The sequence below is a fragment of the Lissotriton helveticus genome, chromosome 7, assembly GCF_964261635.1.
Source record: "Lissotriton helveticus chromosome 7, aLisHel1.1, whole genome shotgun sequence".
NCBI lineage: Eukaryota > Metazoa > Chordata > Amphibia > Caudata > Salamandridae > Lissotriton > Lissotriton helveticus.
In genome coordinates, this window is record NC_136068.1 from 1,089,542,864 (window position 1) to 1,089,555,180 (window position 12,317).

The 12,317-nt window shown below is 40.8% G+C and overlaps 1 protein-coding gene across 2 annotated transcripts in view; it reads right to left on the reverse strand.

Annotated features, from left to right (window-relative positions):
- The window catches only part of CEP131 (centrosomal protein 131), a 441,974-nt gene that overhangs the window by 222,941 nt on the left and 206,716 nt on the right, over nt 1-12,317 (reverse strand). For both annotated transcript variants that reach the window (XM_078654173.1, XM_078654174.1), the window contains one exon: nt 8,587-8,712. In XM_078654173.1, the coding sequence (XP_078510299.1) occupies nt 8,587-8,712 (126 nt within the window). The remainder of the gene's footprint in view (nt 1-8,586; nt 8,713-12,317) is intronic.

Here is a 12,317-nt window from a genome sequence, read left to right on the forward strand (position 1 = left end):
CAATGTTAACCTATGACAAAAGTAGGCTTCACAGTAGTGAAAAACAAATTGGGGTGTTTGTCACTACTACGTCATGCAGACCTTAACAGTACATGTCCTACCTTTTACTGACCCAGCACACTGCCATAAGGGCTATCTACGGCCTACTTTAGGGGTGACTTATGTAAAATAAAAGAGGAGTTTTAGGCTTAGCAAGTAGTTTTAAATGCCAAGTCAACGTGATAGTAAACTGCCCACATAGGCCATGCAATGGAAGACCTGAGACAGATTTGAAAGGCTATTTATGTGGGTGGCATAATCAGTGTTTCAGCCCCTGTAGAAGCATTTAATTTACAGACCCAGGGCAGATCTAGTGCACTGTACAAAGAACTTACAAGTTAATTAAATAGGTCAGCTGGGTATTAGCCACTGTTTCCATGTTTAAAGGAGAGAGCACATGCACTTTAGCACTTATTAGCAGTGGTAAAGTGCTCAGAGTCCTAAAGACAGCATAAAGGTGATCAGAAAAATAGGAGGAAGAAGGGAAAATATTTTGGGTGACTGTTAAGAGAGGGCCATTTCCAACAGACTTTATTACTGTTTTGGTCCTTCAAACATACTTTACACATTGCCCTAAGCTAAGCCTGTCTGCGCAGTTTTATTATTGCCATTGGGTTGCACGCACATTCATTTAGTGATTTGGAGCTTTCACCCTGACAAGGGTTGTACTTATTACTTGACGTGGATAGTCACCAACCCAAATAGTAATCCAATAGAGCCCAGCACACAAGTGGCGAGTAAATGTTCAGCTTTGCGTACATATCTTTAATGTTCATGCTTTACTTGCAGTTATTTGTATTTATGAAAATTAACTGAGCGGAATTGTGTTGGTTATTTCAGTTTATCTGCCCATAATTATGGCAAGAGCCTTAGTGCTTGGTGAGCTGTGAAATCAGAGAGCAAAGGCAGCTTTAAGGCGCCATTGTTCCTTCCATATACCCCGAATGACTGTCTGATCTGGTGGAAGTTTTAGTAAAAGTGCACACTGAAGCATATACCACCCTTCCTGCTGACTGAAGGGTCACTAAAATCTACCCACAATTTTGGAAGGATAAGTGGCTGAATAAGCTGCTGGGATTCACACCATTGTTCTTTAGTTGGTGTGTAAATGGGTCCATGAGTCAACTAAGCCACTTTACAAACATTTAGCATACTACTGCATTCCACTCCTAGTCAAGGAAGATTATAAACATGATCGTGAGGGCCCTACAGAATGTTCTGTTGTCTTAGGACAAAGGTTTAATTCATTTGAGCAGTGAGCACCTACCTTTGTTGTTTTAGAAAGAAACCACCCTGCTGACCACAGAAAAGTATGGAAATGAATGGGCCATTTACAAGACCCATGTACAGTTATATCACTAGCAGCTGCAGCTCGGGAAATGTCATTAGTATCAGGAATGTCTGGTGGTGGTCGTCAGCCACAAATACAGATTAGTACCTAGTGTGCGGATAATTTCACGTGGTCACCAAATTCTTGACGCACTTCACTTGTCTTGGTCCTAAAGAAAGCCTCAGTATCTCTGTTGAGGCTTAAACATGTCGACCATTCTATGGGGATAATGAAGACTATCTTTATCTTCGCAATATCCACTTTCTCCTTTTAACTGTGCTACAGGACCTCAGGAATAAAAGTAGCGATTGAGGATCCTAGAGGTACTGTTAAACTGCACTAAAATCACCCATTTCACCAACAAAAAGAAAAAACCCTGCTCCGCTGAAACTCGGGCGTCGTAGCACAGCATATGGCAGCCCGGCTGGGAACCCAATGATGAAGCATGCCACCAACTAGGTTGGTGGGTGAGGGTTCTTCTTCACAACCTACTGCTTTTCTTCTCCATTCCTGTGCATGGCATTGAGTCACCCTTGTATCTGGATTCCGATATCGGGTCCATCCTCTTTGTTGTTGATCTAATTAGTTTAGGGATAAGGACGTACCCCCTGCTTTCCTTGCTCTCACGCTGTTCTTTTACTTGCTATTCAAGGCACAACTTGCCAATCTACAACAGACATATGTTAAAAAAAAGTTACTTTTCTCTAGCACCAGTTGGGAGCTTGACATTTGTTGCAGATTCACAAAAATCTCACCCATCTTCTTCTGCAAGAGGGAAATGTGTGTGTGTGTGTGTATACAATAATTTGCTTGGCCTTAATTCTTTAGATTGACATAATACTAAAAACAGAATTTAATGAAAGAGGATCCCAAGGTTCTTGTCAGGGTTTTCGGGGTTTGTTAACAAACACTCCCAGGTAGTTAATCCTAGATGAAACCAGTGAAAAAAATTGTGTCTCTATAACAGACAACAGCATAAAAAACTAATATTTCAAGGAAGTATTTTTGCTGCTGGTTGTAGCACCCCAAGTCAGGAAAAACAGGTTTTACCACACAGAAAGAATAAAAAGGTCCTGCGTAAATCTGTCACTCTACGAGTTCTATTAGCCTGAGGGATACACATGCTAAAATGTCAAACTTTCAAGTCTTGACAAAAGCTCCATCTTTCCAAATTCTTACCAAATTAAGTTGTCATGATTCAAGATTATTATTTTAAACCCTTAACTTGCTATCTTTAGAAAACACCGGAGGTATTTTTGCTCAACAAACTGCAAACTTGACTTTCAAAGATTAACTCCGTGGCTCCATCATTACATAAATTAATGCAGACAAAGGGCAATTGATACGTGCTTTCAAGGATTCCAATATGTGGAACAGATTTCTACTTAGAAGCAACTAAATGATTTGACAAGCTTATTCTGCAATGTGGTAAAGACTAGTTTAGACAGTGAAACTGCCTCAAACCCACTGCTGTGCCAACCCAATAGATTTGGAATATTTCTAAGTTACTGAACAAATGTTCTAGAGTTGAGTGCCCATTACTAAATCCGTTCTCCTTCAATAGGACGTGGACAACCTTTGATAGGGCCAAGGATTGAACCCCTCCCTGTTTTTTTAAATATAGAACATTGTAGTGGTATTGTCAGTTTGTTCTTACCAACAGCTCTTCCTGAAAGGCTTTTAAGGCTAGGGACACTGGGCCATATGTAGGTATTCTCAATTTACCTATTCTCAAATACCGAATTTTACCGATTCGTTATTTAAGAATAGGTAAATGGGATGTAGATAATTCTTCGGTAAATTTTACCGAATCGGTAGGATTCCGTAATTAAGAATCGGTATTTACCGATTCGGTAATTCCCATTCATTCAATTCAGTATTATCGATTCGGTAAATACCGAATCGGTAATAGGGGGAACATTTTCAAGGGTGGCAGGGTTTCACATGGACACCCTGTTGCACCCCTGAATAATGCATGGGTCCACATGTGGCACACATACATGCCCTAAGGGCATGTATGTCTGCTACATCGCACTGTTGCAAAAGCAAAATAATTGCTTTTACCAAGGTTTTCGATATTTAACGAATCCTTAACTCAGGAATGCACTAACTTGAGTGCTCCCAACATTACGGATTCAGTAATTTACCGAATCGGTATGTTAAGAATTCAGTAATTTACTGATTCCTTAAATTACCCATTCGGTAAAATACCTAATCCAGGAATCATGCCACCTACATCTCAAAAGCCAAATACCGGTCGGTAACAGCCGAAATTCGGTAATTTCTGCCATTACCGACCAGTATTGGGCGACCTACATCTGGCCCACTGTCTTTAGTTTCTAGGCGTTGATATGCTGGACTGCCTCTAGTTCCTTCCAAGCCCCTCGGACCTTGCGCGAGCCGATGTGAGCTCCGCAGCCCATACGTGAGGCATCTGTTATGGTTACTGTTCGAGTTGGTTGTGCAAATTTCCTTCTTTCTGTTATATGTAATCATTCCACCAAGCCATTTGCTCCAGTAGTTTCTGCTTGACAACCACTAGATCTTCCCAACTTCCTGCCGCTTGTGACCATTGATTCTGAAGCCATTCCTGAATTGTTCTTGTATGTAATCTGGCATACGGAATCAAAGGGATGCATGAGGCCATCATCCTCAACATTTTCCCTACAGTCATCACTGTCAGAAATTGCCCCTTCTGGTAAAGGTAAGTTTTTTGAAGTAGTGACACTATTCTCTTTTCACTGGGATATACTTTCCCTAGTATAGAATTGATTCTTGCTCCTAGGAAGTTTTTCTTGTTCTGGATTCGGTGATGGTTTTTCTATATTTGGTGATGGTTTTTCTATATTTATCGAAAAATTCCTGCTTGAAGAGAGTTCTCATCACCTTTTGTGTATGTGTTTTGCATTTGGTGAGGGAGTTTGCTCTTACTAACCAATCGTCCAGATAGGGATAAACATGTATCCCATATTCTCAAGTGTGCTGCTACTGCTACTAGACACTTTGTAAACATTCTTGAAGCTGATTTTATCCCGAAGGCCAGCACCTTGAACTGATACTGAGTCTCACAAGTATTACTTGTGGCTTTGATTCATTTGGATGTGTAAGTAACCATCTTTTAGATCCATAGTTGCATGTAATCCCTATATTGCAACTGCGGTATGACCTCCTGTAAAAGTTGTCATATTGAATCTTTTTGTCTTCATAAACTTGTTTATGAATCTAAGGTGTAAAAAGGGTGCAGAGATCCATTTATCTTTGGTATTAGAAAATAAGTTGAGTAATTTCCTTTCTTGATCTCTTCTCTGGGCACCTTCCCTATTACCTCTACTTGACTGAGAAGACATGACGTTTCCTTGTATGAATAAACCTTTCCTTTGGCCCCTTTGCTGGTGGTATCATGGCCAGTTCTATTCAATATTCAAACTTTACGTATTCAATTGTCTGACGTTCTCTTCCTCCACTCCTAAAGGAAGTCTTATATTAAAGTAAAGTAAAGTCCACATTTGTAAAGCGCACAATCACCCGTAAGGGTCTCTAGGCGCTGGGGGCCGTCGGGAAGATTAAGCGAGCTATTGCCCATAGTCACATGGTGCTGGGCTAACCTGCCGCCGGAGCTGGGGATATTCTGCCTCCCACTGGTGCTGTGTGTGAGAGGTTGTCTCTGCTGGCCAAGCCACTTGTTTGAAAGGGTTGTACCTCCAATGTGAAGCTGTACCCTCCCATGTGATGCTCCCCAAAAGGACCGGCTCCCTTGGTGCTGATATTGCCATTGTTGTAAGGGGGATGTTGATTGGTTGCTACTTTGAAAGCCCTGATGAGTTGTGCTGCTTGGGAAACTACTTCTTCCTGTAGGTTTGCATGATGACAAAGAACCTCCCCTCAAGTTTTCTCTAAATTGCAATGCTTCCTTGCATTTTATTGTTTCCTTATTTTTCTTGAGCTGTTGCAGTGTTCCATCTACTGTTCCTTCAAATAGCTGTTCACCACAGAAGGGTCTATTTATAATGTTTGCCTGCACCTCGGTTTTAAAAACGGAGATTCGTAGCCAAGAGTGGCACCTTAATGTTCCCACAATCATTTGGCAACTTGTGATGTCTGCTGCATCTATCGCTGATGAGGCATGTGTTCACAATATTCTTTCCTTCTTCAGCTAGGGCGGCTGCCCTTTGCTTATATCGATCTGGTAGATGCCTCATGAGCTCTGCTATGTCCTCCCAGTGTTGGTACGCATACCTGTTAAAAAGGACATTGGAGATTGCTATACGCCATTGATTGGCTGCCTTCCTCTCAAATGTTATGCCCATCAGATTCATCTTCTTACTCTTCTAGTCTGGGGGTGGCCCAGGAGTTGATAGAATATTGGCTCTCTTCCTTGCCATGGAAGTAATTATCAAGTCTGCCAGCACAGTTCCCTCTTATGTATGGAGGGTCTTTTGATGATTGCGTATACTGCTTCTCAGCCCTCGGTGTCACAGCTCTGCACGTAGCAGACTTCTTTAAAGTCGCTCCCCTGATCCAGAACATTTGGTAGCATTGGGAGAAATTGGTTCCTTTTCTGTTTCGGAATTAAAAAGTCTCTTGGAGGAAACATGATGGTGTCTTCTACTCTTCAGGCTGAAACCCATACATTGTCAACAGCCTTTTTGTTGATTTGGCTGCACATCCCAGTCTCAATCAACCCCTTCTTCAGGCAAATCTGTTTTGAGTTCATGCAACTGTGTGTCGGCATATTCAGTCCCCTGACCTCTGAAACACTCCCAAGCCTTCTTGCTCATCCTCCTCATAGAAGGATTCCTCCTCCTCTTCCTCAAGCTCTGGTGTCACAAGAGGGTCCATTTCCTCAACCTCCTTTTCACCATGTTCTTTTGCCGTCGGAGCTCCTTAGAGAATTGAAATTCCTTAAGGGAGCCATCAAAATCTTCCTTTTTCTGGATTAAAGCTGCCATCTCCGCCTCAAGACGCAGCTTTTTCATCTCGATTTCCAGCAAGCATTCCACAGGGTTGAGAGTCCCATCAATTTTCTTTTCGACAATGAGGATTGTTTGAAAGATGTGTCGGATATTGAGCTTTTCGGCTCCTCCCAAAATCTCTTTTTTGATATCAAAATGCCTTCATTTCTAACGTCTTTCGACGAAGGGTTGCCTCACGCAGTGTCCCTGTTGAGGGATCCGAGGGGTTCTTTGTCTGTAGGTTTGCCATTGCTCTGCAAGTTTTTTGACATCAAGACTCCCTTTTATAAATTTGAGTCCGGTTTTCAAGACAAACATTTTTATGTGTTACCTGTGGTCTCTTGTCTTTGGTCTTGAGGGGTTCCCTTTCGACCCAAGCGAGTCACAGGTCGGTGTCTGAAGCTTCTAACTCAGCCCCTTCTGCAATGTTTTGGTCGTCATTGCTCAACAGACCCAGGTCTCTTAAGGCGGGTGTCAGCCTCTGTCCCTGCATACATGGTGCGCCTGTCTATGCTTCTCTCTTGCTTTCAATGTCTTCTACTCGAACCCCGTACAGGCTTCACAGTCATCGCTTTGATGGTTGAGTGGAAGAAAGAGGTTATACACATGATGTTGGTCTTTCCGCACAAATTTATGTTGGTTTTTCGGGCAGAATTAAAAAGGAGTCTTCTCCATCACGCAGAAACAGGGAGCCCATGTACAAGCAATCTCTAAACGATGCTGAAAAATCCCTTTAACAATAGGAATCTTCCTCAGTACCTCTATTCAATAATCTTCCAAATTTCTTTGACAAACCTATTCCAAACTTCCCTTTTTTCATGATTTGGTGAGCCCTCAGCAAAGCATCCAGACCCAATGGCAGAAAAAAAGAACCTGAAAATGGAGACTACAGGGGGGAGCTTCCGGGGAGGGTGTATGATGTCAGAGGCAGGGTCGGACATCAAATGGTGAATCTGTCGACGCCAAACAACAACAAAAACAAAAATAGAAAACAGATATATTGGAGAAATACAGACCCAACCACCAGAATGCACGGCATGTGAATCCAGAATAGATTCATGCTGCAAAGTTTGAATGTTATTCTCTTCAGCACCAGAAGATCATGGGGGCTTTCCAAGGCTGCCACAATATGAAAAGATATTTTATTTACCTAGAAAGAGTCTGGCTGCGTGATTCTGCAAGCCTGTGAACCTTCTGTCTTTGAGGTTTTGGCATAAACAATGTTACAGTAGTTGAATCTTGACAGCACCAAGGTGCTGATAAGTTTAATACTGTGAGGTTATTGAAGTAGCAGAAGAAAAATGCAACGCAACATGAGCTAAAACTTGGTATTTTTACCATAGGTTCGTTTTTCATCCAAGCATACGCCAAGATTCCTTAATGCACTTGTAGATATTGGAATCGTTTTTAGTCCATTTGCCACATGAACAGTAAGTTAACATCCGAGGTTCATGGTCTTCATGTCCATTTGTCACACGAACAGTAGGTTTCAGACAAGCATAGATATGTTAATCTGGTCCTTAGAAATGGGACCTTTTTCTCCATATAAAAGGAGAGAATGGAATTCAATAGTGAAGAGATCAGGGACAAATCTCATGTGTGGACAACACTGGTGTAACTACTGAACAGTGGTTCATCTCCACCAGTAGAAAATTGTCCACAAGTCCTAGAGGAAAGGTGAGCCCCAAATAATCTGTACTGTGGGAAGACTCAAGGACTTATCCAACCCCAAAGAAGGTAACTCTAACCATCTCAAACCCAAAGGAACAATCATGCCATCACAGGAGGTGCACGTTGTCACTTTACTCACATAGCACTATTCTGACACAAATATGACAAACTACAGACCTTCTACAGTTTGCTAAATAAATGAAAACCTTCCTATTTTAAAACACCTTGGTGTTTCTGGACTGTACTCTCAAGTGTTGATTTTATGGAGTCATTCAAGGTTACATTTTTGTTAGAACACTAACTACTGGTGCTCAAAGAAGGGCATGTTCAGTACATTGTCTCCTAGTATGGCTACAGTTTACCAGGTCTGTAAGGGTCAAATGTTACTGGAATGAACCTCACCTGGCCAGTGAAAGAGCAAAGGCATCCCTAAGTAATACCCTTGTATGGTTGAACCTTCATTGGTCAGATGTCGGCTGATGGGACATCACATGCTGGAGCTGTATACAGCCAATAAATTCTACAAGCCAATGGAAAAGGGGTTTCACACTGAACAGTTGTTAGATTTTGTGGTCATGCTATTGGGTGTTTTACCTGGTCAATAAAGGACAGGTGTCGCTGAATAGTTGCCTCATATTGCTCCTTCTGCAGCTTCAGCTGGTGGTTGAGCTCCTTCTCTGCCTCTTTGACATGACGAACTGTCAGTTCCCGCTGTTGTACCTGTTGAAGAAAATAGAACAGCAGCTCAGGCTGAGATCAGTTATATGGCTCTGACCAATTTGTTGCTGGTCATGAACATAATTGGTTGTCCCGTCCCACTTGAAAATGAGAACCTCAATTGACTCAGCTGAACTTAATTCAGTATTACTTATTATACTGTGCTGTAAGAAAGCCTACAGGCATACCTTAGCCCTTAAAAGAAGAAACAACTCCTATATAGTCTCAGTGTGCAGAATTCTGTCATCTTTGTAACTAAAACAATCAGTAAAATAAAAAAGTACTCCTAATCAACACATTCAGTTAATGTTCAACAGAAAAGGTCTGCAAACCCATCAACACTCCAAGCAGAAATAAAAGTCAAATATAAACTCCTTCAAACTTTAGAATCTGGAGGTACATAGACGTGTGTGAACTTCCAGCTCATATAAATGACTCCATATTACTCCAATCCAGTCTACATTTTATTTTTAAATTGTTTTTTACTGAAAGTTTTACAGATATTACTACTTAAAAAACACGAAAATGTACAATATACATATAGTTTTTCCCTAGCATATGACTGAGTTGCTCCAGCCCTGCCATGCTTTTAAAAGAGAAGAACTGTCCAGGAAATATTCTAATGTCCCTTTAACTCCATTTTAAATTAAATCCATTATAAAATATACTAAATAAAAAAAAAAATATTTTTCTGAAGTTTTAAATAAAAAAGTACAACCTAAAGTAAAAAGTTGTTTTATCATGCATTAATTATTAAACAAGATGTATAGAATTAAAAGTAATTTAATAATTATTAACGAAAGATTAATCTTTCAATTAAAAAAAAGGTTGTTTAAATACCTTATAATTAAATAAGTAGTCCAGTGTAGCCATGAGAATTCTTTGTAGTGACCTATCCCTTAGCTATGCAGCACCAATGGCAAGGTTTTTAAGATGGATGTGGTCAATGAGATCTAAATTATTGCCTGCAAATAACCAAAATAACAGAATGTAGAAATAGGTCATCTGTGGAAATTAAATATGTTGGGATCTTTTTAAGGTATTTTAAGTTTTTGTTATCAACTGATATCATTTTATGTATGTTCTTATTACCAAGTCTTTGTTGCATTATAATACATCTTGATGCAGTCATTTTATCCATCTAATTGTAACTCAAAGTTTTTATTGTGATACTATTGTTTCATGTATATAGCTTTTATGACACGTACTGTCGAATAAAGCTTATGTTGATGATGGTTTTTCTTTTAGCTATTTTTTAAAACATTACATTATTTTAGTATTTATTTTTAAATATTAAATAATTACATTTAATTTAACATTATGTCCTATGGGCTTATATTTTAAGTCCCTACCTCCATTATTTATTTTCTATGAACGAGTGTTGCAATGCTGCAGTACCAGTGGTTGGCCATGTGTGGTGCAAAGCTTCAGCTCTGAACTGGAGTTATTTACTACATTTTTGGGTCCATGCAGTGACTTTAGAAACCCACTTTGTAAATAAGAATGAGCTAACTCTTTTGTGGGTGGGTGCCCGTCCCTCCCTAATCGTCTCAATAAACTCCTCTCATTTAGTAGGAAGTATGCCCCTTATTCAGCCACTCACTGGTTCCAACATTTACTACTTGGGGCCTGATTCCGATCTCGCTGGGAAAACTTTCCGACCGACTCGAGCCGGTAGAGCTTTATGACCGACTCGTGCTCTTGGGGTCACTTGGAGCCCCATTGATGTCTATGGGAACCTGGTGTATGTTGCGTACAATGGCTCCAATAGACAAAAAACTCACGTCTCGGACAAGGGCGCCCCCTGTCGCGGGGACGCCTCGGTCCTACCCGCACCATGCATGCATGTGTAGGGGGACCCTCCAGTGATCGAGTCGTAGAGCCCCAGGTGAAGTGGGGTCCGCTACGGACCCCCACAGTCCACTTCCCGGAGCTTTTTTGAGTCGGAGGGTCCGAGTCGATCCCGCTGCTCGACGTGCGCATCGTACTTGGTCGCTCGGGAACCGGACCCATTGCGCGATGCACGTTGTAGTTGGAGTTGTCCGGACAGGTACGTGCTCACTCGCAAAGCGCTAGGAGTCGTCCTGAAATCACGCGCACGAGACGGAGTCGTTCCTGACGGATGCCGTCAGGAGCTCCTTCCGAGCGAGATCGAAATCGGGCCCCAAGTAGTAAATGTACCTGTGTGAGGTTCTCCTCATAGGAAAGTTAGAAGAGGTGGATGCAGAGATTTACACACGTGGGTTTAAGAATAGCATTTTGAAGTTCTTTATAAGTAGCATTGTAATACTTCTTAAGTACTACAAAATGCGGTTTATGAATAGGTTCCTCAATTTTTAGGTGCAATAATTTTTTAAAAATGCAGATATATCTGTACATTTTTCCTTAGACATTATTTTTTACTCTTCTGAGTAATTTTTAAGAAATTACCTGGGGGAAAAAAAGAAGAAAAAAAATCTGAGAAAATCTGTTGTCAAAATTTGGTACTTTAAAGTGGCCCCTTCTTCGAAAGATATTGAAATCTGAATTTTTGGTGTTATGTTTTTTAAAACTTATCAATGAGGAGACATTTACAAATACAAAGTAGCATCACTCTAACTTATGCAATAAATGTAAAGTGCTTTTGGTTGAGAGATAATCCTTGGATAGGGGAGTGGTCTGAAGATTTTGAAACTGGCTTACGCAACTTGATCAATGTGTTTTCCTAGGCACACAACCATTTTCCTGTTCCTCACTTTCTTAATCCACTCAAATTGAAGAGCACCTTGAAGTAATACAGTTTACAGTGTGAACTATGCAAGACAATAAAAGAATTCATATTGTGACAATACAAAGCTTCCCAAGTCCCCCCTTTAGAAGGATTTCACTCTTCCGCACAATGCCACTAGCCTTCAAATGATTACTTTGGATAAGTGTGTTCTCGTACAAACCTTTCTTCGGAAATCACTAAGCTGGAGTCAAATTAAAACACGAACACATGCACCGCCTTGCGCCATGGGCCCACCTCACCAGGACACAGACATTTTTTTACATCACACTAATTGTTGTGATGCAACAAGTATTCCACTGAGGTGATGCTTCAAATTATCCTTCAAGTCCAATAAAGTTCAATGGGTAGTTCATGTAACACCAGCATTTTAATGCCAAGAGAGGAGGACATTCACTATAACATTAAAAAGGTTGGATGCCTGCAGCAAGGAGGAACACCAGTCATTTAACATGGATGTCACTATTTTATCTCTGGTGGCGATAGTTGGTTGGCTGGCTTGTGTGGCATTGATTGTGGTTAAGCTGTCCTTTCTGATGAGATCTGAATAAGAAGCTTGTAGTTAAATAGGCACGTATCAAAACAAAGACATAGGATACACATCCACATGGACAGCTACATAGACCACAGGTTTCTTTAATTGCCCACACTTTGGATTATTAGACCTTCCAGGTCTTGGGCTCTCATTCAACAAATAGGCAAATTTGGCGCAATATAATCTTGGTTTCATTCAAATGAAACAAATGAACTGAAAATAAGGATTTTACGACGGGAAATCCGAAGCCTGGTACACTTGTGTCTTGGTGACATTGAGCCATTTTGAAATCCTAGTCACACTTTT